The sequence below is a fragment of the Eublepharis macularius genome, chromosome 2 (assembly GCF_028583425.1).
Source record: "Eublepharis macularius isolate TG4126 chromosome 2, MPM_Emac_v1.0, whole genome shotgun sequence".
Lineage (NCBI taxonomy): Eukaryota > Metazoa > Chordata > Lepidosauria > Squamata > Eublepharidae > Eublepharis > Eublepharis macularius.
In genome coordinates this window covers 138,837,317-138,863,846 of record NC_072791.1, presented here as the reverse complement: position 1 = coordinate 138,863,846, position 26,530 = coordinate 138,837,317, and the positions used below count along the sequence as shown (strand labels likewise).

Genomic DNA, 26,530 nt, shown 5'->3' with positions numbered 1-26,530 from the left:
GGTTTAAGTAAATGTATTTGTAATGCACCACGTGGAATAGCAGCTGTGCTATGCTCTACAGTGTTTTCAACCTGGTAGAACAATAAATCATCAAAGTAAGTCTATGTCTAGTATTAAGGGTAAATGGAGGCTGTGACTCTGGTATAATACCAGCTTAGCATGCAGAAGGGTGTAGATTCTCATTCTCAGAATCTCCAGTTAAAAGGATTGGGTGGGAAGTGATATGAAAGACCTTTGCCAGTCTGAGTAGACAGTACTGATTGTGCTGAACCAATGGTCTGATTTAGTATAAGATAACATCATGTATGTTAAAACCACATACTAAAACTTGTGATTCATGATACAGCTCAAGTCACCCAAATACCTTTGTAGTAGTCTTTGGATACTTACAAAGAATGATTATATGGGACCCAGCCCATGAAAGCAGCCAATGTAGACTACAAACAAAACACATCAGAAGGCAAGAGGTAGCAATAACTATAGTATGATTAAGACACAGCTGTTTCTAATAAAAACCCCTAAAGTATCAAACTGTCATGATGGTATTCATATACCTTAGGATCATTCAGACATATTCATCTAAGTATCTCTAGACAACTGGAATGGATCTGGAGCCAGCCTAAATTATCCATCAGCAAACTGGAATGGATAATGGATGATATATGCATGGGTGGTGGTCTGCAGCAGCAATGGGGGGAATTGGTAGAAATTGCCAGTTTAGTCTGGATTCAACCTATTGTCTGAACTAGCTTCAGTGCTTAATTTGAGGCAAGGCTTTGATCTATGTTTTAGAAACTTAAGACTTGACCCTGGAAACAGTATCTTCCATGTCATACATGGTTTTTTTCTTCACTGCCAATGCATGTTGGTTTTTTAAAAAGCAAGTAAAATGTGTCCTGATGGTTACTAGAATGAGTTTCTTAGAATCTTAAATGGAATCGAGGGAGTAATGAAGAAAAAGTAGATGGTCAAAGGCTGGATTGTAGCCCATGTAAGCAAAGCCTGTATATTTTGGACTGCCACTTGCCTGAGGTTCATAGTAGGATGTGATATTTGTTGGTTTCTTAAAAACATATGGTTGGCTACTATAGAAAATGGAATGCTAAAGTAGATCAATACCAATGTCATACTTTGTTTAGGGTGCCAGAAAACTTTAGGCTGAACCAAAGGGTACAGCGATGGGTCACTGTGCCACATAAGTTTGGACTTGTGGGTCACCATATCCAAAAGGTTGGGAACTACTCTTCTAGATGACGGGCTCTTTAACAGTAGTCATATAGCTCCACCAGAGAGGGCAATCTATAAACCTTAGGGAGCATTTAGAAATTCAAAGGACAAATATGGAGCATTCTGTTTTTTTTGGTAGGTGTACCAGCAACACATTTTAACATTAAGTGAAGCAGAACTATTTTTTAAATAGTTATGGAGCTTAAAATCAGAACTCCAGCATAGAATAAAGCAAACAACTTATCTGAGAATCAATTTTGAGTTGTTACAGAGTTGGGAGTTCCACCCATGCAAATTCCACAAGGATAACTGGTAGGTTTATACACATACACTGTTTTAATATGTATTAGGAACAATAAACAGCATACATTTCTTCCAATGCCTGAAGGTTTAATATATATACCTTATCAAGCTTTACATAGTCCATCTTTAGAAAATCTTGTTGGCGTCTGTGTCTTATTTACAGAGGCCAACATACGAAAGTGCACAAACTGATGCTAGTTATCTCCATTAGACAAGGATCTTCCAGAACAAAAAGTCTTCTATATTCATCAGTTACAAAGAGACCTTGCCCCATCATTTTCTGTTGAGCAAAATATACAAAATGTAAAATTAGACCGCTGTTACCAAGAGTTCATGTCAAAATTACAGGTAAATTTGCACCCTTAGAATTGAGTGTTGTTAACCTGCCAAAAAGCCAGCACGTGCAGCAAAATAGGAAGTCTATGCTTAAATGTTTCCAGAAAATTATTCCTTAAACCTTAAAAATGGTAATTAAGGACCAGTTAAAGTTTTATAGGCAATTACACTGTTTTTAGTGTTTCGTATTTGTCTAAGTAAGTTTTACTTCTGTAGGCAGCTTGGAGTCCCCACAGGAGTGGAAGAAGAGTAGAATATAAATATTTTAATTTATCCATCATTTTAATGTATTATGATAAGCAGCTCAGCTGATGTTATAGGATAGTCTTCATTATTAAACATTTTTACTGGCAATGTCCCCACCTTCACTTACTTGGTACTGCAGAGAAAAATAAGATTCTGGAGAGCTGCAACTGTAGAGTTTTCATTCTGTCCAGTGACAAGGTGCTGATCTAAGATAACATGTACTGCATCTGCTTTGCTGGCTGCATTGGAAGAATACATTTATATTTCTTGATGCACCTATAACAACTTCCTTCATCTAACCTGCACCTCTACATAAACACCCAACCCCCCCTCAGATTTCACTATTTTATTAGTGATGCAGTAATTTATTACATTTTCCTAATGTCCCAGGAAGACTCTTAAAACTCTTTATCTGTGAGTTGAAACAATAAGGACCTCCAGAGGGCATGGTGGCAAGTAGCCTTCATTCATATGACTGGGATAGACTCTTGAACAGGCAACACAATTTAACGGAAGTGGCTCGTAACAGAAATAGGTCAATCAGAGCTCATTCCAGTGCCTTGGAATAATTCACTTGGGAATGCTGGGCTGATAGGGTTACTTCAGTGCTGCAAAGTTTCCTGTGGTGTGAATCACATGGGCCTAGGTCACAAATAATGCTTTCAAAAGACCTACAAAACTATTTTGGCATCCCTATGCTACACTTCTAAAATCACATGCTATAGAAAAATGTTCTAATGTAATGTTTTAAATTCCATGAGGTCTTTGGCAAGGTGTCACATTTTGTGTTAATGTAACCAGTATGTCTATTACTCAACAAAGGTCCACCTGCAGAACAAGACCATATAGAGACAAGGGAGATTTTTCTACAAATTTGGAGGACCCGCCCAGGTCTGCAAACAGAAAATCTGAAAACTTAACCTAGGGGAGAGGGTAATCCTCCCAAAACAACAGGGAGGAGAGGAAGACCCAGCCAGGTACCTGTGTGCCCTCATGCAACTGGCCTGCCGACTCAGGCACTGCTAGGAACATCAACCCTGCCACCACCCCCTCCCCCTGCAGGCGGTGGTGGGGAGGAGCTTCTGCTTCCAAAGCAGCAGCGCAGCGGTCAGGCAGAGGAGAAAGACCAGGGGCACTGCTAACACTCCCTACAACACTCCCCATGGAGTGGCAGGGAAGAGGACAGCTGGATAAGCAGAGTAGGGAAGAGGGCAGACAAGCAAGATCTCCTCCAATGTGTTTTCTTGTGGTGGGAGGAGCAGGACCCCAAGCCATAGCGAACAAGCAATGGGGGAAAGGGTCCTGCCGTACCACAAGTCCTGGCTCATATAATTCTAACTTTCAGCTGTGGTACTTGAATCACTACTGATCAAACCCTGTGGTACCAGATAGCGTTAAAATGACATACCACTGAAGTTGGCTCCAGAATCTTTTGCAAAGTCCTCCACAATAATGGGCAAGGCAGCAAAACTAGGCAGCCTGATCAGTTCATACACAGAGGGCTGAAAGAGAGAAGAGAATAAAGGTAATAGTTGGAACAATTGCCATGTAGTAAAATCAGCACAAGAAGATTCTCCTTTCATACTTGAATATAAAACCATTTAAATACTTTTATGTTTGTACTTATCAGTGTGTACACTTTTCATACGCTTACAGAAGTTTCTAAAGTTATACCAGCAGTTGCAAAATTTGTATCAGTCCTTTTGTTTCTTAAGCAATAGGTTTAAATACTAATATCAAGGAACTTCTAAGAAAGAAAGGAAAGAAGTTTAGGTACATTGGTCACTAAGCAAGTACTACTATGAAAAACTTGCAATATATTTTATTACAATTTTCTTGAGATTGTGTTCCTAAACTGCCAGAAAAGCCTTACTAGACTATAAAATGAAATAAATTTAAAAATAAATACAGCTTAAGTAAATAATGTAGAGAAATGCCAGTAAGATACGTGCCAGGAATTACTGAAAACAATATAACACCCCATAAGGTCTGGGATGAATCTGGGATGAATCTAGGAAACGAAGCACTATCACATGAGTCACTATGTAAGTAAAATCGGCATTCTACACAAAAGTTTCCTGTTTATGCTTACCCCCGTTAAACTGTATCCTTCAAATACCCAAGATTTGTCCTCATTTGTAGCACAGCATAAGGCAGCAACTCCATGTCCAATGGCACAAATGGGTTCTGCAGAGACACACCACTATATCTAAAAGTGGTTGTTACACTTTGGTTTGTAACATCCTTATGAGTAAAGCAGCAGAAATGCATCCCTGCTCTTGCTACTCTGATTATTTTCAGGAAGTACAGTTAATCCATTTATTTTTTTCCCTATCTAACTTACCACAAAAATGGCAGCAATGTACATAAAGCATACAACCACTTTCATTTAATCAGTACTTATGGAAGAATGACTAGGATTTTGATGACAGTGAAAATTATTTGGGGGGAAATGCACAGAGAGGGAAGAAGACCTGCATTTAAAAAGATGCCAGAGGAAAACTGATAATGTTTCTTCCATCTTCATTTAGCCAAGAAAATGGCCCCCTTTCTTGATCCAGTTCCAAACAAGGCTAGACTATTGTAATACACTGTGTGTGGGGTCTGCCTTGGAGACAGCCTGAAAATAGACTATTGTAATGCACTGTGTGTGGGGTCTGCCTTGGAGACAGCCTGCAAACTCCAGCAGGCACAGAATGCTACAGCTCAGTTTGGTGTAGTGGTTAAGAGTGCGGGACTCTAAACTGGAAAGCTGGGTTTGATTTCCCACTCCTCCACATGAAGCCAGCTGGATGACTTTGGGCTAGTCATGGCTCTCTGGAGCTCTTTCAGCCCCACCCATGTCACAGGATGTTTTATTGTGGGGAATAATAATGACATACTTTGTAAACCGCTCCGAGTGGGCATAAAGTTGTCCTGAAGGGCGGTATATAAATTGGTTATTACTACTGCTGCTGTTGCTGCTGGCTGCTCTACTGGTGAGCAATTAGTTTTTAGGTTTGGTTCAAAGGATTGGCTATCACCTACAGAGCTTTTCATGGCCTAGAACCTACATATCTAAAGGACTGCCTCTCTCTATGTCCCATTGCGACAGCTGCGCTCATCTGAGCAAAGTCTGCTGGAGGTACCATCCTACAAATGAGTAAAAGCAGCTGCTCGTACCCGAGCATTCTCTATGGTGGCTTCCACCTTGTGGCGTGGCCTGCCTGAGGAGGTCAGGAAGGTTCCTACACTTCACTTCTATCATTCTGCAAAATGTATAAAATGGAATTGTTCAAGATAACATTTTTATAAAGGGAACGGGGCTTTAGTAAAAAGGAATTGTTCAGGATAATAATTTTATAAAAGAACAAGAGCTGTAGCTTATGGCACTGTTTATTATATCCTGGTAATGCAGATTGTGAGCTCTTTTTCTCAGTGTTGCTATGTATTAAAAGATCTTTCAAGCTAGCTGTTTTTTTGTAAGCAACGATTGGTTTTTTACTACACATAAGCATGTCATCTAGTATGTTCCAGTTTATGTAGATGCTCTTTTTTAAGGCTATACTTACAGAATTACAGGTTAGGCTACATACATGCCTTCAGAGATCACATTTTTCCTTGCCTTGTTTATCTTCTATCTTTGATGATGGCTTTGGTGAGACATGTTTGCAAAACTTGCTGTGGGTATCTGTCAGGTTCTGGCAGTTAGATCCCCAAAGTACTCCACTACACACACTCCAATGTGTGAGTTAAAGTTACTTTATTAGAGATCCATCGGTACCAGCAAACACAGTATTGGCAGAAGTGACATGTATAAGATTGGAGGGGTTAGTTATAGGGAAAGTTCCTGCCTTTAGGATATGGACGGTTATGCTTCTGGCACAAAGGAGTCAGAAGGGGGGAGGAGGTTTGAGACAGGAGGCGAGAAGAACTGTAGGAGAGATGAAGTTATTTTCGGTTCCCAGGGAGAAGCTGGCACTCAAGGACACATTCTCAAGCAGCTGTGAAAACGAAAGTGGCAGGCACCTGTGAGATAAGCACCCTCAGCTAGATAGGCCCCAAAATGCCACTTCCCATACTCTCATAGGTTCAGCACATAATACAGAGCACAGAGAATACTCATGGCATATTTGCAGACAGACATATATGACAGTATCTCTTGTTTGTCAGGTTTTGCTGTAATATTGAAAGCCTCATTCTGAAAATCCTGTATTCTGAGAAACTGACCAAAGGGTAAATTATTTCTCACATGTGGTGGGTAGTGACTGTCATATCAGAGGAGGGAATTTTTGTCAGATGGTTTTTTGTACAGATTTGTGAATACTTGGTTGTTATCCCTAAGAACCATGATTTATCTGTTTATTACATCTATTTCAAATTTTAGATTTGTCTCTCTATTGTCAAGCCAATTGTGAAATGTGTGTAATTGGTCTGAGGTTCCCTTCCATAACACAAATATATCAATATACCGCCACTTTTTTATAATATCTCTCTGAAAAGGACTGTTTGAAGAATACATATTTCTGTCTTCAAAATCACCCATATATAAATTTGCTACCTCTGAAGCCACTGGGGATCCCATAGCTATACTTTGGATCTGCCAATAAAACTTACTAATTAAACTTAAAGTTATTTTTCTTGAGCACAATTTCTGATAAAGCTATTAAGAAAGAAGGAAGAGTAGTTGTTGTCCCTTCTATTCAATGTCTTCTCTATGATGGTTATTATAGCTTTTTTGAGAAATGCTGGTATACAGGGTGGTCAAATCCAATGTAGCAAACAAGGTGATTTCATCTACACAGGGCAGACTGGTCAGTTTATTAATGAAATCTCTTAGTACACAGCACATAGCAACACCCATCAGAAAAAGAGTTCACAATCTGTGTTACCAGGATCTAGCCCTCCAATTGGCCATTTTCCCTGTGAGCATTGTGGCTTTTGTAAAAATAAAAAATCAATGAAATACCGCATCCTGCAGATAATAAACAATATCACAGTAAAGAATTCACTATATGTAATAATGATTACATAGTTTATGCAATATCATGTGGTTGTGGTAAAATCTATATAGGCAAGAGGAGCTGACCTCTTACAGTAACTCTCTCTGAACACAAAAGCAACATTTCACAGAAAAGAACTGGTGCTCCTCTGGTATAGCACTTTTTAGAGCACATACACAAACCCACAGACTTTTAGTTTTGGGTCATATTTAAACAGACAAGATGATGAAGTTCTGTTGAGAAAAGAAGCTGAGTAGATCGTAAAACTGAAAACACTGCATCATGATGCATTAAATTTGAACATTTCTTGGCAAACGCTCATTTAGATAAAATCCTAGGCAAGCACAGGCAGTCCCTTCTCCTATACTGCATACATGGGAATGATACTGAAAGGAATTTGGAAGGTCAGTAAGTTTTGTAATGGTTATTCATATACAATTTAAAGAAATAATCTTTCTTGTGATTAGGAAACACATAATGTATATTAATATTATCCATATATTAAGTATTTATTATGAATTGCACTCTGCACATGCTCTGTGAAATTGTCCTGTGTTTTAATTATGTTTTATTAATATGTTTTATCAATTTATAAGATGTTGTATTCATTATAGCTATATATTTTGTATTTCTTGATAGAGTCCTCTGATGAAGCTGTTGTGAAACATATAGGGATTATATAATCATTAAAGACCTTTGCACCATATGCCTTTTCCCCCCTTCGTTTTGCCAGTGCACCCCTCTTCTTTTCTGCTGTTTATTGTATGCATTATCTTGTTCTTACTAGGGATAGGTACAAAAAAAAATTAAGTAATCCATAACCGGGTTGTGGGGATCGCCCAAAAATCCAGGATTCCTAAAATCCTGGAAAGATTCTCTGATAAGACAGATCAGAAAATCCTAGATTATCTCCTATGGGGAAAACTATCCGGGGGCTATCCAGGGGGCTGTGGGTGGTATTTTTCAAGAAAACACCACATTTGCAGAAAACCTGCCCCTAACTGTCCTCTAAAGACCACCCAAGTTTCAGGAAGATTGGACTCCAGGTTCTAATTCTATGAGCCTCTGAAAAAGTTGTCCTCAGTCACTCTCCATTGTTACCTATAGGGGAAACATTTCCAGACAGGCTCTCTGGCAGAAACACACAGGAGCAAGGTTTCCAGTAACCAAAAGCACACCCTCAAATGCAAGAGGAAGGTCAACAGAACCAAACTGAAGCAAAGGAATTGATGGACTCCCCCCAGAACCAAAATGAGTCAAGGGGACCAATTTCAAACCAGAGAATCATATTAAAACAGAGAATTGCACCCAAACCAAACTGAAGTAAGGGACACTATTGCAACTTAGCCCAGTTGAAGCAGTGTCACAGAAGCCAGGCAGACAAGAAGAGCTCTTGCACAGATTAGCCACTCCTCCCTGCCTCACTCTCCCACCCTCCTGCCTCTGCCTCAGTCCCCCCTCCCTCCTCACCCTCCTCTGTTGGAAAAAAAAGGAGAAGCCCAGGAAGGAGCTAGCCAAAAGCTGAAGCTACATTTCCCGGACTTAATCAGATTTATCTGGGGGTCTGGATTCAGGATTTTCTGATTTGATTAGGGAATGCCAGATTTAGCTGGCTTTTTCTCCAAATCCTAGATGCACACTCCTAGTTCTTACTGCTGTTTTCTGAATTTTATAATCCAATTTTTGGATTTCTTATATGACTTATCATACTGGTTTTAATGCACTGTTTTCTAATCTTGTAATCTAATCATTGTATTGTTTGTTTTATGTCTTGTTGTGCTCCTACTGCATTGTTTTGAAATTCTGTAATCTGCCTTGAGTCTCAGTGAGAAAGGCAGACTATAAATGAAGTAAATAAATAGGTATGTGTACAGCAAGCAATGTACACTAGATTATCTTATCTAGGCATTCAAAATGTTAGCTTCATACTTGGCTGTAGCATGTCTTATATTACTGAAGAAAACAATGCTTTGCTACCCATGCCATCAATAACCCTATTTAAAGACTGAGGGTCTAACTAGAAACAGAATCAGTCATAGCATATTCTTTCATGCTTCCTAGTCCAAGATGTACAAAAAATGTTCAAAACAACATAAATCCCCAGGAATATTTACTCACTGTTTTCAGAGGTGAAATGCTGCAATATCCTAGCTAAATAACCACTGTTAGCCAGGTCTGTCATAGCACCAGGACAATCAGGAATCAACAGCGCATGGTATCGGGCACCTAGAAATGAAAGACAAAATGAGGTACATGTATCCTTGGTATGATACGTTCAAGGGGCCTAAGAGTTTGTTAAACCTGACAGCAGGTGAAAGGAAAGGAGAATTCTAGCTCCTTCCTCATCATTCATTCGCACCTCATCATTTCTCCATAATGTTGTCCCTGGCCTGATGCACTCAAGGGTGATGAGAAGCTGAAAGCCTAGGCTTTCTTCTACCATCCCCACCCACCTTTAAGGGCCCTGCCACACATGCTCTGCCCATTACCTCAGCTCCATCACTACCTCCAGAGACTGAGGAGGTAAAGAGGGTGCTCTCTACACCTTCAAGGTAAACTAGGGGAGAAATGCTTTGTATTGCATTCCACCCTCCTGAATACAGCTGCAACAGGTTTGGGGGGAACAGGTACAGCACTCTGGAAACACAGTCCTAATGCTGCCTACAGAAGGAAGGGGTTGCTGCTCCTCTTTCCCATGGTATCCTTGTCCATACTGGATGGCCCAACCAGTGCCAGCTTTTATCCACATATCACCATGTTTCCCTCTGTAAGTCCAGAGGCCATTTCTTAGCAAAAGAGAAAGGTTTTTCCATCAGGACAACACGGGGGGGGGGGCTTATAGTCTCGTGCATTAAAAATTCAGATGGCTTATATCTACCACATTCTCACTTCTTCTTTTAGAACACACTACAGCAGGAGACAATGCAGGAAGGAAGGTTTGGGACCAGACTTTTACACATAGGCCTACTCACTTGTCCACTGAGTTTGATGGGCAAATGAGAATCAGCATCAAGCCACACACAACCCCCTCAATTTATATGGCAGAAAAATATCTACAACTATTTTTTAAACTCAGTTTATTCTTTTGACTCTGAAAACTATCAGAAATTTGTCATCAATATACAGTGGGCATGTTCATGTCAAAGCGAAGCACTTTCAATTCCAACTGATTTCAATAGAAAAATTAACTATCACTTGAACTAAATGCACTTTAAAGTGCTAAAGAGGATACGGAACAAGAAAGAATATCACATTTCTATAGATGCTGTCCATCTGGCAACAAACTACAGGTCAAAAGATATCTTACCATCAGTTGATTCCAGCTTGGCAGGATTTGCATAGGATTTCATACGAAAGTCCTGGATCCAACGCATGTTTGCCTCATTAACATCAACAAAATCAATAGGTTTTCCCTAAAAGAATCATTGTTCAAAGTTCAAATAATACAAAGATTAGCAATAAGAATTTTAGTTTAAAGCATGTAATGTGCTTATACATAAGCAAGATTTGATGATATGCTCTATTTTATTAAAGTATAAACTATTTCTTCTTTTGTTTATCATTAAAATAGGAAAGATTGTCCACACAGAACAAAACTGGTCCCAATATTGCAATCACTGACATAGTTTTACACAGAAACAGCAACACTAAAATATATACCTCAAGACCCTTCTCCTCTACTGCTTCATGAACACAAATTGTAGAATTGTTATTTTCTACCATAGTCTTTGGATTGTAGTGAGCAGCTGCCCCAAAATGCCAACTCGGTGTATGGAAATCATGGAAAAAAGCAAACTCTGCGCTGGAAATGAAAAGGGAATGAAATTACAATGAACAATATTGTAATTATATGGTGCAATGCTGGTGCAGAGCTAGAAAAAAGACCGAAGAGGGTAACCATGGTAATTAAGGTGCCGGAACACATTTTCTATAAGAAAAGGCTAAAGAGTTTGGGACCTTCCAGTTTAGAAAGACATTGACTAAGGGGGGATGTGACAGAAGTTGATAAACATATGCATGGAGTAGATGAAGTGGATAGACATAACTTTTTCTCCCTCTCACATAGAATTCAGAGGCATCCAATAAAGTTGAGGGCAATAAATTCAGGACAGGTAGGTAGATAGTGATATGCAAATGATGATTTTTAAAAAAAGCAAAACCTGTGTGTGTGTGTCGGCGGGCACTTCTGGCACCGCAGCAGAAAAAGCAAAATGATCTGAAAAGCACATAGCCACTGGTGCTCTGGGCTCCGTCCCAACAGAGGTTGGTTTGCCTAGTTGGTGCTGGCCTCTGCCCGGGCAGGCTTCTCTGGTTTGGACTGTTGGAAGGGGGATTTAGGTATGTGTGTTGGAGCGGTTCCCTTTTTAGGCTTCCCCATGTGTTTATTTTCAATCTTTTTTTAAAAAATCAGCCCTTATATTGATATAATGTTATAAGCATGAACAAAATAAGGGTATGTGTGTGCCTCTGACATGCTGATGATGCCACCAATGATTACAGCACCCTCACTCGAAAATCCTGAATATTTAAGGCACGTACAGAACAAAATAAACCAACTCAACAACTGTAAAAATATAAAGGGAGGGCAGACATAAAGAAGAATCATATCTAAACCAATTTCAATGCTTTGGGATCGATTGCTAAGAAAATCAGGAATACGTCAAGCGTGTGGAAAAGCCCAGTGATGGCCACTAGCACAGATATTGTTTAAAGGGGATTAATCAGATTCACGGAAAATATGTCTATTAGTGGGTACTAGCCATGGTGCATAAATGAACCATCACATACAGAGGCAGTAAACATCTCAATACCGGTGCTAGGAGGAAATATCAGGGGAAGGCCTTGCCCTCTACACTTGCTTTGTTGGCCCTCCAAGGTTGGTCACTAAGTGAAACAGGATGTTGGACTCAGTGTAATACCAATCTGATCCAGCAGGGCACCACATATTACAGTACTGTCCCTGTACCGTCAGAATCTGAGTAGAAAGTGGCGGCAGGTAGGACAGGCAAAAATATTTTCTCACACACCCCAATTTCTGCATAACAACTTTATGTTTTCTCTCCAAACACCTGCAGGCAGGAGTCATACATGCATACTTATTTTCTATTTATTTAATCATATTTAGGCTGCTTTCCTCTCCCTCCCTCTTCTCCCAGGGACACAAAGCAGATTACAAAAAAACTTCCTACATATTTATCAAAAAATATCCCCAGCAGTAGACAGTAGCACAAATTGAAGTATAATTCACACACCCTTCAGCAGCAAAACTGAGAGGTTTATTTAAACATTCGCTAAAGAGAGGAGAGTCTTGGGTTTGGATTCACACTATACATTTCTGCAGGCACAAGGATTTCCATGCATGAAGCACAATCCCACCCCCCTCTACTGACAGTCCAAAATTCCCCCTAATCCTATTCCTGCAAGAGAGGAGACCTTCAGGAACAGGATTTCAAGGGGCACTTTGGACTGGGGAGGGGGGAGGGAATCACACTCTGTAGATGGAAATCTTTGAGCTTGTGGAACCATCAGTCTGGCTCCAACCCTCAGGGAGTGAAATGAATTTCCGCTATGAACTATAAATTCACACACTACTGATGGTTTTTAGACTAGCATGGTAAATTCTGCAGTTAATAACAAACATACTCACCCCAGGGGTAGCAACCTGCAGATTAAAAGCAGCACTTGCCAGTGTAAAAGAATGAAGAAAGGAGTCAGCAGACACACCTGATAAGCAAGAAAACATTGTTTTAAAGATGTTTTTCTGTTGTTAATATTAACTGACTACCTGAATGATCATTTTGCTCCCCTAAGAGCCTTATAAAGAAACATATTATTTTTAATGATATTTAGACTTCAAATGTCAGTACATACAAGAACTACCTCAAAAACACTTTAAGTTATAAATCAAGGAAAGGAGAAGCATTATGCCACAGGGCAATACGCAACAAGAAAGAGCCACCACCTCACAAAGTCAGTAAAGAAAACTAAATGTTATAAATGAGCTCCAGCCACAGGTAGGCTCAACAGCCATCTTATCAGTTTCAACATCCACAAAAGCATGTAAGGAGGGAATGCGTAAGCAGGACATGCGTATGTCGAGTGTATCTTTACAATCAAATAAATGTCAGTCGGCCTGAAACTGGCCGGAGGGGGGGCTTCGCGGGGGACTAGCAAGCAAACGTTTTCCGTTGTTAAACGCGCGGGAGGCGCTGCGCCGGGGGGGGGGGGGTGATTCCACCCTGCGTCTTCGCGTTCCTTCCCCGCGAGCTCATCGTTCTCTTGGGCCAAAGTCGCGGCTCCCTCTCGGCTGCAAGCCAAAGACTGAGGGACGAAACCGAGAAGGTAGGGAAGGAAGCCGGCCTCGCTTCGCCTCACCTGCAGCGGCCGCGCTGGCCACAATAAGGCACGTGGGCTTGCTGAGCCGCTCCGACATGATGGCGCTGGCGGCAGAGAGACCCCCGGCGAAAGAGGAAGCGGCCGGTTGCCTTCTCATGCGCTCCTCGCCAGGCAGCGGCGCCTCCGGTCAAGGCCCCGTACGCCGCGCGCTGTGCCTGCCGACCAGCCAGCCGGGGCGGGCTTTCAGTGCGCAAGCGTCGGCAGAGCCCTCGGCGTTGGCGGCTGAGGGAAGAGCAGGAGGCGCTTTCTCTGAGGGGGCTGTTTATTCTCCCCTTCTTTCGCTGCCTCCCGGGGAGAACGGGAGCAGAGCAGGGAAAGATCCAAAATGTATCTGCAAGGAAGAGCCCTCTCCCATAAGACTGAAACGTGTGTGACTTGAAAAGAAACAACTGCCTGATGTCTGGCCCTCTTTGTAGTCGCTTTTCTAAATGGAGTCGTTGCTTTGTAGCAGCAGTAGATTCGGCGGAAGCTGCTGCACACTGATCCTGCACACCCCATGCGCTCATCAATTGAGATTACGTCCACAAAGTCACACCGTTCGATTGGCGCCTCAGAGGAATAAAAAAGGGGGCAGTCCCAACTCTTCTTTCTTACTCTTTTACCATGCGGAGGGGTATTATAAGGTGTACATGGAACAGCTAGTGTAGGCGTCTAGGTTTTGTAGGAGTAAAGATGCATATATACATGTGGATATTTCAGGGCACAGGCAGTGGAGTCCATGAAAGTGCATATGTGTGCCCTGGGCATTTTGGCATCACAGAATCTGCAAATACAACATAATCGAAGCAGAAGTCACTCACAAACAAACTGATGCCCTCATTAGAGCAAGTAGTGACCAATTTTGTGCAGAATCCCAGACTGTTGTTAGGAGCTTTGAATTCTGGAAGTGATGATGTCATAGAGTGAGTTGTCTGTTGACAAGGAAAGAGTGTTACTTTTTCTGGAGGTGAGCTGCACTTTCCAATTGGATCTACATAAACATTTTGATCCCAGTAAGATAACACTGACAGCTTAGTAAAGACAAATAAAAAAGCCATCTTATAGTCTCCGGAAGATTATAAAGTATATCTATATTGTGATACTTTCTCCTTAAAATTAGATTTTTACCTTTAGATACGGCTTCATATCAAATGTATCATTAAAAAGGCAGCTATTGATAATTTGCTTTTAGAAAAGGCCATGATAGCTTCATATGATAATCCAATATTTATTGGTTTTCATATGCTGATTGAAATAGAAAAAAGGGCCTTTAGGGAGGTGCTAGCTATCAGACTGTGTCTGCTCTGTTGAATTTCAGAGTTTTGAGTACTTTTTGTTTGCACTGTTTATACCATAGGAAGGGATACAGCAGATCAGAATGAGTCCAAGGGCGCTCAATCCCCAGGGCAATTAGAGTGGCCAAGTCCTGGCATTTATATAAAAAAATGTTGCCTGCATTGTAGACTCAATAGTAGACCCAAATGGTGACAGTCAGGTTGACGTATTAGAAATAGTGGTGCAGATTCTGGTAATTTTTGTCTTTTTATCGTCCTGACATTTATGTATATTTATGTGAACTCTAAAATTGCATAGAATACTTCAGTTTGCATGAACATGTGTAGTGCCTTTCCATATTGTCAGCACTTTAGGTCTGGAAAATAATTCTATAAAACTGGGAAATGTACATAATGCTGCTTTTCAGATAATGACTGGTCAATGACCTGTACCCTGCAACTCTACTCAGCAAAGTTTGAAGTCTTCCTCCAGGCTAAGAAGCCTTCTTCCAACTTAAGTGGCTGTGGGAATGCTTCAGACTTTTTCCAAACCCATACTCTCTGGGGAAAGGGACACTGAACTGTTAAAGTGCTAAATTAATTTTGCTAGTACTAGACTGGATGAAAATTAAATATGAGAGGACCTAAAAATTAGGGGTTGTGATTGTTCTTGCTGAAATATTTCTTCCTGCTTCAAAAAAGCCACAATTACATGTTAAGTAGTTATGCATCTCTTCCATAAAGTTAACAAATTACATTTTTAAAGATGTCTCGCCAAGTCATGTAATTTACACAGCTCATCCAGGTGCAGCAGTGACGACTGGATGACTTAATGTCATACAATTCACCTGGGCCCAGTGGTGGCCTCTGTGAATCTTGCAAGAAAGGTTGCAAGAGGATGAGGAGAGCTCCTGGAATAACAACTGATCTCTAAACTAGAGAGATCAGTTCCCCCAGAGAAAATGACTGCTTTGGAGGGTGAATTCTATGGCATTTTACCCTGCTGCCCAAACCATGCCCTTTTCAGGTTCCATCCCCAATATCACAAGGAATTTCCCAACTTAGAGTTGACAACCCTAATTGTGAGATTTGGCTGGGCCCAGCTAAGGCTACCACACAACTCACCTGAGTAATTTTCTACCACACTACTTTTGCAACTTGGCCAGGTTTTCCCCAAGGAGAGGCTGCCAGCTGGAGGGAAGGACGGAATGCTGAGAACTAGTGTGCTGTAGAGGCTAGAGTGTCAAACTAGGATCTAGGAGATCCAGGTCCAAATCCCCACCCAGCCATGGAAGCTTAGGCTGGAGACACTTTCAGCCTAGTCTAACTCATAAGATTGTTTGAGGATAAGATAGAGGAGAGGAAAACGATGTGAGCTGCTAGGGGTCGCCATTGGGGAGCAAGGTGAGGTAGAAATGAAATAAATAAATAATAAAGCTGGAGATGGGGGAGGGGTGATAAAAGAGAGGTTTGTTTGATGAGTGGGAAGAAGAAATGGAAGCAAGTAATAGGTACGGGATATGGGGGCTTCCAGGAGGTCAGAAAATAGTGGGGGGGAGGGGACACAGCAAAATGAAGTGACCCCCTGCAACTCCTGGTAGGTTCCCCACTTGTATTTTGTAATATTATAAACTAAGACAGTGCTATCTGTCCTTTCTAAAGCATAGGAGGGCATACCCGGATTCCTAGCTTTGTCTCATATGGATGCCACTGGTGGTATGTCAAATCTACATCAGAGATTAACGTGCAGTAAGGTTCCAGTGAACATAGCCCTTAGATAACTGTTACACATTCTATATTCAGAACTGATGTATCCTTGAATACCAGATGTGGAGGGTGGGGGCCCCTATTATCTTTATGCTGTACTTGTAAGCATGCCAGTAGAACCTGGATTGGCTACTTTTAAAAAACAAACGACCACTTTCTCTGTTTAGAGCACTCTTTCTAGAGTGGCTCTTCATATGTTGTTTATTGGCAGCCTGAGGTTCCAAGAGCTTGGTTGTAACGCTCCCTGCCCCTGCCCCCCAGCCAACAGAACAATCATAGCCCCAAGTCCTGACTCGTGATTGCAACCATTGCTAGTGATATTAGAAAGGCTGCTTCTGCACTGTACATGGTTTCAGGAGTGGTTTTTATATAGTGTCAAGAACGTTTCCGTAAACAATGTCATAGGGTAAATGAATACAAGTTTACAAAGATAGCATTAGCAAGGATCCAATATGGGGTTGAAGAATTGCTGAAACAGAACATAATCAATTCTAGGATTTACATTAAACAACATGAAGCACAGGTAGTATATAGGAGTACATATTTAAAGCTACAGATAATATGTAAGGCAACGGAATGGTGAAGTCTATAGTTCCTAACTCATTAGCAAAACATCTGAGACCCCTTCCCTACAATACTGCCCTCCTAGCTGAGAAAAAAGCCTTTTTGAATAATTCAGTTTTGCATCATTTGTGAAAAGCCAGGAGTGTGGGGGAGTCCTGACCTCCTCGGGCAGGCCGTTCCATAGGGCAGAGGCCATCACAGAGAAAGCCCATCTACGGGCTGCTGTTGATTTTGCCCATGTACAAGCTGGCACCTGCAAGAGACCCTGTTCAGATGAGTGAAGCCTCCATGGAGAGATATAGAGAGCGAGGCAAGAAAACATTATGACAGCCACTTTCCTTTAATGAACTAAGTGATAGTCTTTTAAGGCATTATGTTGACCTTTGAGGTCTAGTAACTGCAAGAGGAGTGATAGGAATGATATGACGTTTTAAATAAATGTTACTGTGGCTTTCTTTTGCAGACTGTGTGCAATGTATATCAAGAATTTCCCTATTCTTCAGCGATTGAAGAGGGAAGAATTCTTTGATCAAGGTAAAGCTGTCTGAACATTATACAGCCTAAGCTTGTGTCTGTTTACTTGGAAGTAAATTCTACTGTGTTCAGTGGTGCTTATTCCTAAATAAGTATAGGAGTGCAGCATTAAAGTTTTAAAAGCGTTGAATCTGGTCCTTACTTCAGGTCTTATCATAAGATAGCAAACCCTATACTCATGGCCTCCTCTAATTTAAGTATGCAAACAAGATAAATCAGACGTTTGTAAAATTAAGGGCTCTCCAAAATCATCCCAGCAAAGCTGGGGTGGTTACTTTGTGGAAAGTTTGGATCTTTCCCAGTCATACCCACACAGACACCATTTCTCTTTCATCATTCCCCAGCAGCAGCCATTCCCCATAAAGGAGCTGCGGAATGATTTTCATATTGAATACATGCAGACCCCCTGGGATATATTTGCCTCCCTTAGAGAAGAAGCGTTCAATCGCTGACAGAGAATGTTTGATTTTATTTATTGCAAATTTAAAATGGGATTGCCAGTTGAGATGAGGATCAAAACCCGCACCCAGGTATGGAAATTTGGAGACTTGTTCTAATTGAACACTGTCAGTTCTTCAGACCAATGGGATGATTCTCTTGGCTTTAGCGAAGACCATAACCTTTGATTTTGAATAGTTAATCTTAAATTCTTCATGTTTACAGTATTTTGAAAAATAGCTTAGGAGTCTTCTCAGTCCAACCTGAGCGTAGGACACAAGGATAGTGTCATTTGCGTAGGGAAGTAAAAGTGCTTCTTTAGATGACTCAAGAGGAGTTTTCCCTCCCTTTCCTGAAATTCTTCGGAGTCAAGCAGTTTGATTGCTGTCTCCTCAGTAGCAGAAGTCATTGAATGCAGCGTGTAAATACCTGCAAATGCTTATAGCGCAGGTGACTGTCCACAGGGGTACAGCAGCTGAGTGAGATTGGAAGATGGTCCCCCCCCCCCATATATTCTTCCACATTGACTTTCTCAACTAGATTGAAGTAATCTACTGTGATGATAAAATAATCTATCAGATTTGGCCCCTTTCTGACCAAAAAAGTAAAGTTATCTTTTCCATCAATTTCTCTTTGCCCATTTAAAGTGACTAACCTTTACATAGAAAAATCAAACAGTTTGAGACCTGAAGCATTAACTGTCTTATCTTTAGAAAATCTATTATACAAATGGGGGGATAATTTCTTCTGTCTTACAGCCTGGCCATTTTTTAACCAGGCACTCGTCATCTTGACTGATTCTAGCACTGAGGTTGCTTGCAATAAGGATTGGGTAATTAGGGAACCGAAGGTTTAAATTATCACAGGTTTCCAAAAAGAAGGACCAATAGGAGATCAGTGCATGTCAATTTTGACTTGGAAGGATATAGGTTGATATTACTATAAAGGAAAAATCAGTCAATTGTATCAGAACTGCCAAAATCAGATTGAATGAGGCCACCACTTCCGATCCCAAAATATTAAGAGCAGATGAAATGAGACAGGCTAACCTGCCTCTTGGCCTCCCCTCTTTCTTCACCTTTTGAGCCTCCTTAGAGAAAGCAATATCCTGGGACAGTTATGGAGTTGCTTAGTCAAGTCTCTTGTATTAAAATAATACGAAAAGTAGATTAAAATGAGTTAATTTCTGGAAAGGAGCATTTGGTCTTCCAGCCCTCCACATTCCAGCTTAATATTTTTATATTACTACAGGGGTATAGTCATTGGCTGTCAGGAGTGGCATTTTCAATTTGGCCAGCTGAGCAGGCAAAATTCGGGTTTACAGAGCATATTTGAATTTTTGGTTCAAGAGGGATTGGAACTGGAGAGTCAGATGATGAAACAGCACAAGATGATGAAACGTCACAAGTTTATTTACAAGAAAGGGAATGATCCCTCCTATGGCTTTGTGAAGTGTGTGGGGGGTCCCCTTTCTTCCAATTTCCTTATAGTTTGTTTGCTTCTCTAAGTTCTGCACTCTTATTGTCAATCTTGTCATTGATAACAGATTTAGTTGCATTCTTTTGTTGAACTTTTATCAAGTGATCTCGTAATTGTTCAAATCTCTTAATAATATCAGTTTGCTTTTCAAGGAGGAGGGCCTCAAAAGAATTTAAGAGACTTTCATCAATATCATCCAAAACATTTCCCATCGAGGGTATTGGAGTACAGTTTTGAGTTTTTCTCACCCTTTGCAGTTCAAGCACTTTTCTGTCCTCTTGTGGAATTGATGGTTCAGTTAAATCAGTCAATGGTGTCTCCAGAGCTTTGGGGGCCTGTCTCCTAGCTATTAGAGGTCTATTTACAGGAGTATGTTAATAATAATAATTTTCCAATTATCCATTACAAAGAACAAAAAAGACCTCAATGGGGTGGAATCACAACTCTGGGGCTCTGGGACAAGGAGGACGCTGGACAAGCCATCCCATGGAAGCCCCACTGCTGTTGAGTTGAATCGACAGCTGCACTGCGGGAATGAGGAAAGACTCATGGCTGTGTGGAAATCATTCCAGGTTTGAGATGGATCAAAATACAGCAGGGGAAAACACTGAATCAGGTTGAATAGAGGACAAAAGTGCTGCTATAAGGCAGCCAAGGCAGAGCAAAACATCTGTGTTGAAAGGAGAAATGGAAAGTGGAGGAAGTGTTAGGCATTGCCTGCCCCTGCAGTTTCTGTGTTCAAAGTTTTTCTCTTCTGATAATAGTTTGTTTTTTAAATATGGCATCAGGCTCTGGTTAAGTACATGCAGTTTATCCTTTTGAAATAAACATCCAGCTGCTCTCTAATAATCACCTCAGTATACCTTTGCAAGTTTTCAGATTATGCCTTAGACATGGTCAGTTTTGTGCCCTTCTTGTGTTAACTGTGAATGGCCAATCCAAGATTCTTTGCTGGTGCTCATTTTCACTTCTCTATTGAGTAACTCCAGAACATTAAAGTAGACTGTATTGTATGATTCTGTTTTCTCTTTTTCCTCTGGAAGTGAGAAATCAACTGTCTTCGTGCATGTTCATGGGCAGGTAAACAAGACAGAGGATGAGATTCAAAATACCTCAGTGCAAAGTGATCCATGTTTTGGCAAAAACATTTCTAACATCATATATACACTAATAAGTTGCCTGAAACTCCTTGAGAAGATATCTTCAGGCAATCCATTTTATAGATATATTAGGAAGAGCAGTAGTTACTAGTTATGTTTTCACTGTAGAATGATTATTCTATATTTAATTATTTCTTGTATTTTTCTTACAGCTGGAAAATACATTTTAGGTGCAGTAATTGTAGGATGCATATTTTGGAGCTTAGTCTATGGTCTGCTCATTTGGTATTTTAAATGGTGAGTAATCAGACTGCTACAAAAAGTCTGAATGTGCACACATTGCTATGTAAAGATATCTGCTGGGGAAATGTTCTTTGCTATAATTGCTGGTAAACAAATATTCATGTAAGGATATTTTGTAAGGCTGAGATGATGTTCAGTATATCTCATTAATACATCCAAGTCTTAACATGCTCCATCTGTGGATATTTAAATGTCGAGATTGGGATCATAAAAAGAAAAGACAAACCCAAGAAAAGTCCCACATTTGCAAAAAAGTCTGAAATCATGCAAAAAAAGATACACTGGGGAGTTAAAACTCTGCAAGATGATAGAAGCAGCACCTGTACCTTTAAGAAAACTATACCCTCTCAGTTCTCTCAGTGGAGGTTGTTAGGCAACCACAACAGGATTGCCAGCCTTCAAGCCTTCGTTTCTATCAGTAAAAGATGAGGGGAGGGGGCAGGGCCTTTTCTAAGGCTGTTTCTGGTCTTTGAGAAAGATTCATTGGGGCCAGGTCTTCCAGCAACCACTGGGCGACTTGCTACCATACAAATTGCCTAACTCACCCAGGCCCAGCTACTTGCTACTGTTCAACAAAACAACTCCACAAAAGCCAGTGTGCATGGCAGTTAGTGTTTCAGACTAACATCTGTGAGACCCAGGTTCAAATCACCTCCCTGCTATGGAAGCTTACTGGGTGATCTTGGGCCAGTCACACACACTCAACCTAACCTCTCTCACAGGGTTGATGTAAGCTCCTTTGGGTCCACATTGCGGGAAAAGCTGGGGTATAAATGAAGTAAATAATTAAAATAGGTGAAAAAATAGGGCAGATAAAAGGTTGGTTCGTTGGTGGGAGAGAAGGAACCAGGGAAAGGTTGCCAAGAAGAGGGGGGGAAGTAGTAGGGAAGGGGAAAATGAGATGCCTCTCAGAAGTTCTTGTGTGACCTCGCTTGTATGTGTGCATGTATGTGTGTATTGTTTTTATAATAGATTTTTAATGTCTTTTAAGTGTACACTATCTTGAAGGCCCTAAATGGGTGGAAAGACAGGATAATTTTTCTAATCAAATAATCATAGCATGCCAAACAGCTTCTTATAGACTGAATAGATTTATCTTTAATTTGCTAATATATTTTCCTTATAGGAAACCAAAACTGTAGTGTAGCATCAAATGTGATACTCATCCTGATTCTTTAATCCCTTTCCAGGAAACGTGGCAAAGATGAGAGAAAAGGCTCAGTCAGAAGAGTCTCATTTTGAGCACCATTTCATAATTCTGCTTTTTTCCCATTGAGTGATGAGATAATAATCTAGTAAAATGTGATAATGTATTATCATCAGAGATTTCAGGATATTTTTCTGGCACAACCCATTTCTCAGTGATTAAAATAAAACATTTCAGCATTAATGTTAAATAATTAAGACCTGTTTTCCTCAAGGATGTTCCCGTGTTGGGTGGAGAGTCATGTTCTGCCTTCCAGGCATGCGCAGATCTGATTCAAATCTAGACAGCAGCACACTGAGAGAAGGAGCTTAGACATCCCCACCCTACAGGTTTTCTAACCTGAACCACCCCTGTCAGGGCCTGCGCATGGACTAATGAGTTCAACATTACTTTTCCATCACAGGGCAAATAATGCCCCCCCCCCAGGCTGTTTCATGTAGGGAAAGCAGTGTGGGAGGGAAGGTCAAAACCCCCTCTCTCCATGTGCCATGCTGCCAATCAGAATTGAGCTCCTGTGCACTTGGGAAGGATGGAATTTCAGAACATGACTCTCCACTCAACCTGGGGATATCCCTGAGAAAAACTTACTGTGCAATATAGCCCATTATGGTCTTAGCCTGAACAAGTGGCAGTAATGTTTACCTCGTCCCAAAGACCCCAAATTTTCCATAAAATACTGTTCTTTTTAGAAAAAGCACACTTTGGATAGGTATGTAGAAAGAAAGGATCATTTTTTGTGTGCCCTTAACATGATTATAATCCTCCATGGGACAGCTCCCACCTTGATTGTAGGTAGAACACTAACTGATAACTATGTATTAGGTAATCAGGTAATGTAGTTTGTCTCCTGTACAGAGCAATTTGTCTGGTCAGAAACTGTTGCTAATACTCATATGGGGAAAAACCATTTAGGACCGAAAGAGCTGTGGCAAAGATTACAAATCTCCACCAGTCTGTAAAAAGAAAATTTTACGCTTGTAACCGTTATTTAGATCCAGAACATGTGAGAAGAGGAGTAGATTAACCCTTCAAGCCTGGTTCAGTTTCACTAATCAAAACTGGGCTTCTTTCACTGTTAGCGGTTTTAAAAGAAAACATTCTTTAAGCCAGACTCCCCCGCCTCCTAAAATGCTAAAACAGAACAGGGAGCCCACTTTTGATTAACAAAATTAATTGACAATAGAAGGGTTAAACCCAGTGTTCCCGCTAATGTGAGCACGTGAGCAATCGCTCACAGATTCTGACTCCTCCGCTCACAGCTTCTCAGATGTAGCTCACAGATACTAACCCTCAGGTGGCCCCGCCCTCCCAGTCAGCCAGCATCTGCAGGTGGGCCCTATAGGGATGGAGCAGGGATGGAGCCTCATCCCACTTCACTCCTCCCTTCCTGGCTGTGGCTGGTTTGGCCCCCAGGGTGGTGCCAGAGAACACCTCCAGCCACTGCTGGCTCTCTAGCTGGGGAACAGAGCAGAGCTGAGTGATCGGGTCTGGCCTGACCCATGAAGCCTGAAATTGCTAAGATCCCCTCAGCCCCAGAGAGCGGAGGAGAGGAGGTAGCGTCTCAGCCGCCACCATGGTGAAGGCATCATTTAACTTGGCCTTGGTGCAGGAGGCTGAAGAAGTAAGCATTGACTCACAAAAGCTCATCTTGAAATAAATGTGCTAGTCTTTAAGGTGCCATTGTGTGTCTGCTTTATTTTGTAGCAACAGACTAATACAACTACCCCTTTGTAATCAGCATGGACATATCCATTTTTATACAGAAGTATACTCTGATTTTTGTGGCCTTTTCACCTAATGGCTTTTATCGTTAAATTGTTTTGATTGTAATCAAAACAATTTGATTGTAATTTTTTTTTAAAGGAGGCGCACTCAAAACTTTAATAAAAGTTGTTGTTTCGGCTCACAAAGTAGATTTTTAGCTCACAACACTGCAAAGCTTAGAGGGAACATTGGTTAAACCCCTCTTCCCTTTGTGGGAAATTTACCTTTTACAAACTGGGAACTTGGATCTTTGCAACATTTGCTTTGGCCCTGACACTGAAAAGGGTATATGGGGGGGGGGGGGATATGCAGAGAAGGGAGAATCTGGTTGGTCTGTAGAAAAATACGCCCGTTCTCTCATGTCCATAAGCCGTTAGGGCATTTACAGAATTATTTAATCCAGATTTTGGCCATTCTTTCAAATGCTGCACAATCCAACTTGGGAACTGTAAACACTATTTGCAGGCCCCCATTAATCAGAGAAAGAATGTCTAGTTCCAAATAACTTCTCAGAGGTGGTCCAACAATCTGTCCTTGCTTTGCAAGAGAACTTTGAACAGGACCACATTTCACACATCTGACTGAAATAAATAAAGCAACCAACTGTATGTTCGTTGCAGATTTAAGAATTATGATCACAATGAAGATAATACAGATAAGATCTGTGAGATCAGGAGGAAACGTTACAGGAATGAACTGAAGGCCATTTCTGGATAATGCTAAATGCCAGAATAAAGCTTAGCTTCTTCTGCATTTTAATGTACCCTCCACTGAACATGTGAGGTGAGGGGAGAAAGGAGAAGCATTGCTAGGCAAGTGTTGCCAAATTTGCACAGGCGCCATTGCACTGAAACATTTGTCAGTTAAGAGAATACCCTGAATACTAGCATCTTGCCTGACAGGTCTCAGCTGCATGGAGTGTGTACAAAACTAGTTTCTTGTACAGCTGCATTATCACTATGGAGGAAGAGCTAAGTTTTAAATCTGAATGCCTTTCAGGCAGCCTCCCACTGGCCAGCCTTGAGATAAGAAAACATGGAAGTCTGCAAATAGCAGCGGTCCACAAAGTTTTCAAAACTACTACACTCTATTCTTGGCTGTTCAGCAGCTTTAGACTTTGGAAGTATGTAAATGACCAACAAATGGGCTCTTGTGGCTTTTTTCTGCTATAGAGTGAACTCAGCTTTTCTGTGTTCCTACTGCTTAAACTATGTACCTCTAGATGCTTACTATTCTCCTCTGCTGAATGCTTTTTCTCCCTTGTTCAACTTTTACTTTAATTTTTTTTCCTAAGTAGAGCTAACTTGGCATATGGCAGTCAGAAAGGCTCATAGGAAGGATTTTTTGTGGGACTGCGGATATTTCAGTTAAACGTGAGATAACACTTTCACATTTGATTGAGGAAAGAATGGGGGTTGTGTGTACATTCACATATAAACACAAAAAATGATGGTCGCTGTAGGAATTATACAATATATATATATATATTGTTTATTTCGAACAATCCTGATAAGAGTTACAGGTATATTGGGAATCATTTACAGTTCCATAGCATATGGAGTGGCCATATAGCTTCTGATGCAAATAACATACGGTGTGTAGAGCGTACATATTTCCAATCAACCCACCCGCCATTCACACAATGGATTTTCAAAGCTAATACTAGATTCAGCTACGTAGGAAAGCCTCGAGAATGCTAGGATACAGCGTTGGGTGTCATACAACACTGTAGGTCACAATGGGACAAGCTAAACTACTTTAATTTTCAATCTAGTATTTCTAGTCTACCTGCATTATTGCATTTATACGCTTTTTAAAATCCAAAGAAAAGAGAATACTATATGGGAAAGGAAAAATTCTTTGCTGTTTTAGGAGTTGAGCTGCAGCCCATACAAAGTGTCCATAGAAGCATTGGCAAGATTATAAATTCAAAAAGGTATAAATTCATTCTCTAGCTTTGTGTGTCGGTAGTTTTCCATTTCCCTTTAGGAAATGTAATCTCCAGTGCAAATCTGTATGTTAAACACAGAGCCAAAATGTGTTAAGTGGCAAGTGGGTCTGTTTCTTCAGGGTAGAAATCTAGATGTTAAACCGACATGTTTCAGTCTAAAAAAAATACTCCTGGCCGGGGCCTTTGAAGTTAACAGGGAGCTGTTTGTTTGTTTTAGAATGTCCTTTACTATGGAGTTCATTTGACATACTTTATTTTTTATACAGATGGTTCTTAAAGCAGATAGTGAATGTTCAAATTGACAAAACTAGCATTCTCCATTGGAAAATATTTCTCTATTCCTTCAAATATATTTATGAAAATAAATGTCTAAGTAACTATTAGACATTAAATAGTTAATAGATTTCTTAAGAAACAGATAGTGAAGCACTCTTACACTTTCCTTTCTTTCTTAAAATAGTTTTGGTAGACTTGTTGAAACTACAGTGGCAGAAACTAGCAAATGATAGGACTGGATTACACCGGACAAAATGCAAACTGTTTCTTTACAACTAGGCATTCTAACAAGCATTATACATAAATCCCACACAACAATCCATAATTATGCTGCTTACAATCAAGGCAAGGCCATCAGTTCTAGAGGCTTTAATGGAAAACTATAGCAGGCTATTTTCCCCATG

At 40.7% G+C, this 26,530-nt stretch overlaps 1 protein-coding gene and 1 long non-coding RNA gene across 4 annotated transcripts; one reads left to right on the top strand and one right to left on the bottom strand.

Moving 5' to 3' along the window:
• Positions 1-1,540: 1,540 nt before the first annotated feature.
• Positions 1,541-13,774, bottom strand: GATD1 (glutamine amidotransferase class 1 domain containing 1). 3 transcript variants are annotated; one of them, XM_054970576.1, is made up of 8 exons: positions 13,470-13,766; positions 12,742-12,818; positions 10,402-10,507; positions 9,213-9,320; positions 4,205-4,299; positions 3,521-3,614; positions 2,240-2,351; positions 1,541-1,810 (listed from the first exon to the last, which is right to left on the bottom strand). In XM_054970576.1, the coding sequence occupies exons 1-8, from the start codon at positions 13,585-13,587 to the stop codon at positions 1,804-1,806; spliced, it is 717 nt and encodes a 238-aa protein (XP_054826551.1). In that variant the 5' UTR covers positions 13,588-13,766; the 3' UTR covers positions 1,541-1,803. The 3 variants fall into 3 exon arrangements, with proteins under 3 accessions (XP_054826551.1, XP_054826553.1, XP_054826552.1); XM_054970578.1 differs by lacking the exon at positions 13,470-13,766 and adding an exon at positions 10,755-10,896 and having other exon boundaries at positions 12,742-12,815; XM_054970577.1 differs by lacking the exon at positions 1,541-1,810 and having other exon boundaries at positions 2,236-2,351; positions 13,470-13,774.
• On the top strand, positions 13,357-22,202 carry LOC129323831 (uncharacterized). The gene is made up of 4 exons (XR_008596492.1): positions 13,357-13,436; positions 17,538-17,608; positions 20,838-20,922; positions 22,119-22,202. It is a non-coding gene; the product is annotated as an uncharacterized LOC129323831 (long non-coding RNA).
• The last annotated feature ends 4,328 nt before the right edge of the window (positions 22,203-26,530 follow it).

What these genes read in the sequence shown, in the direction of transcription:
- GATD1 (XM_054970576.1), bottom strand. Translation starts at nt 13,587, where the DNA reads ATGAGAAGGCAACCGGCCGCTTCCTCTTTCGCCGGGGGTCTCTCTGCC. An exon ending in GCATTTCACCTCTGAAAACA is followed by an intron (nt 4,300 to 9,212) that starts GTGAGTAAATAT and finishes GTGTCTCTGCAG; the next exon opens with AACCCATTTGTGCCATTGGA. An exon ending in TTCTGGAGCCAACTTCAGTG is followed by an intron (nt 2,352 to 3,520) that starts GTATGTCATTTT and finishes CTTCCAATGCAG; the next exon opens with CCAGCAAAGCAGATGCAGTA.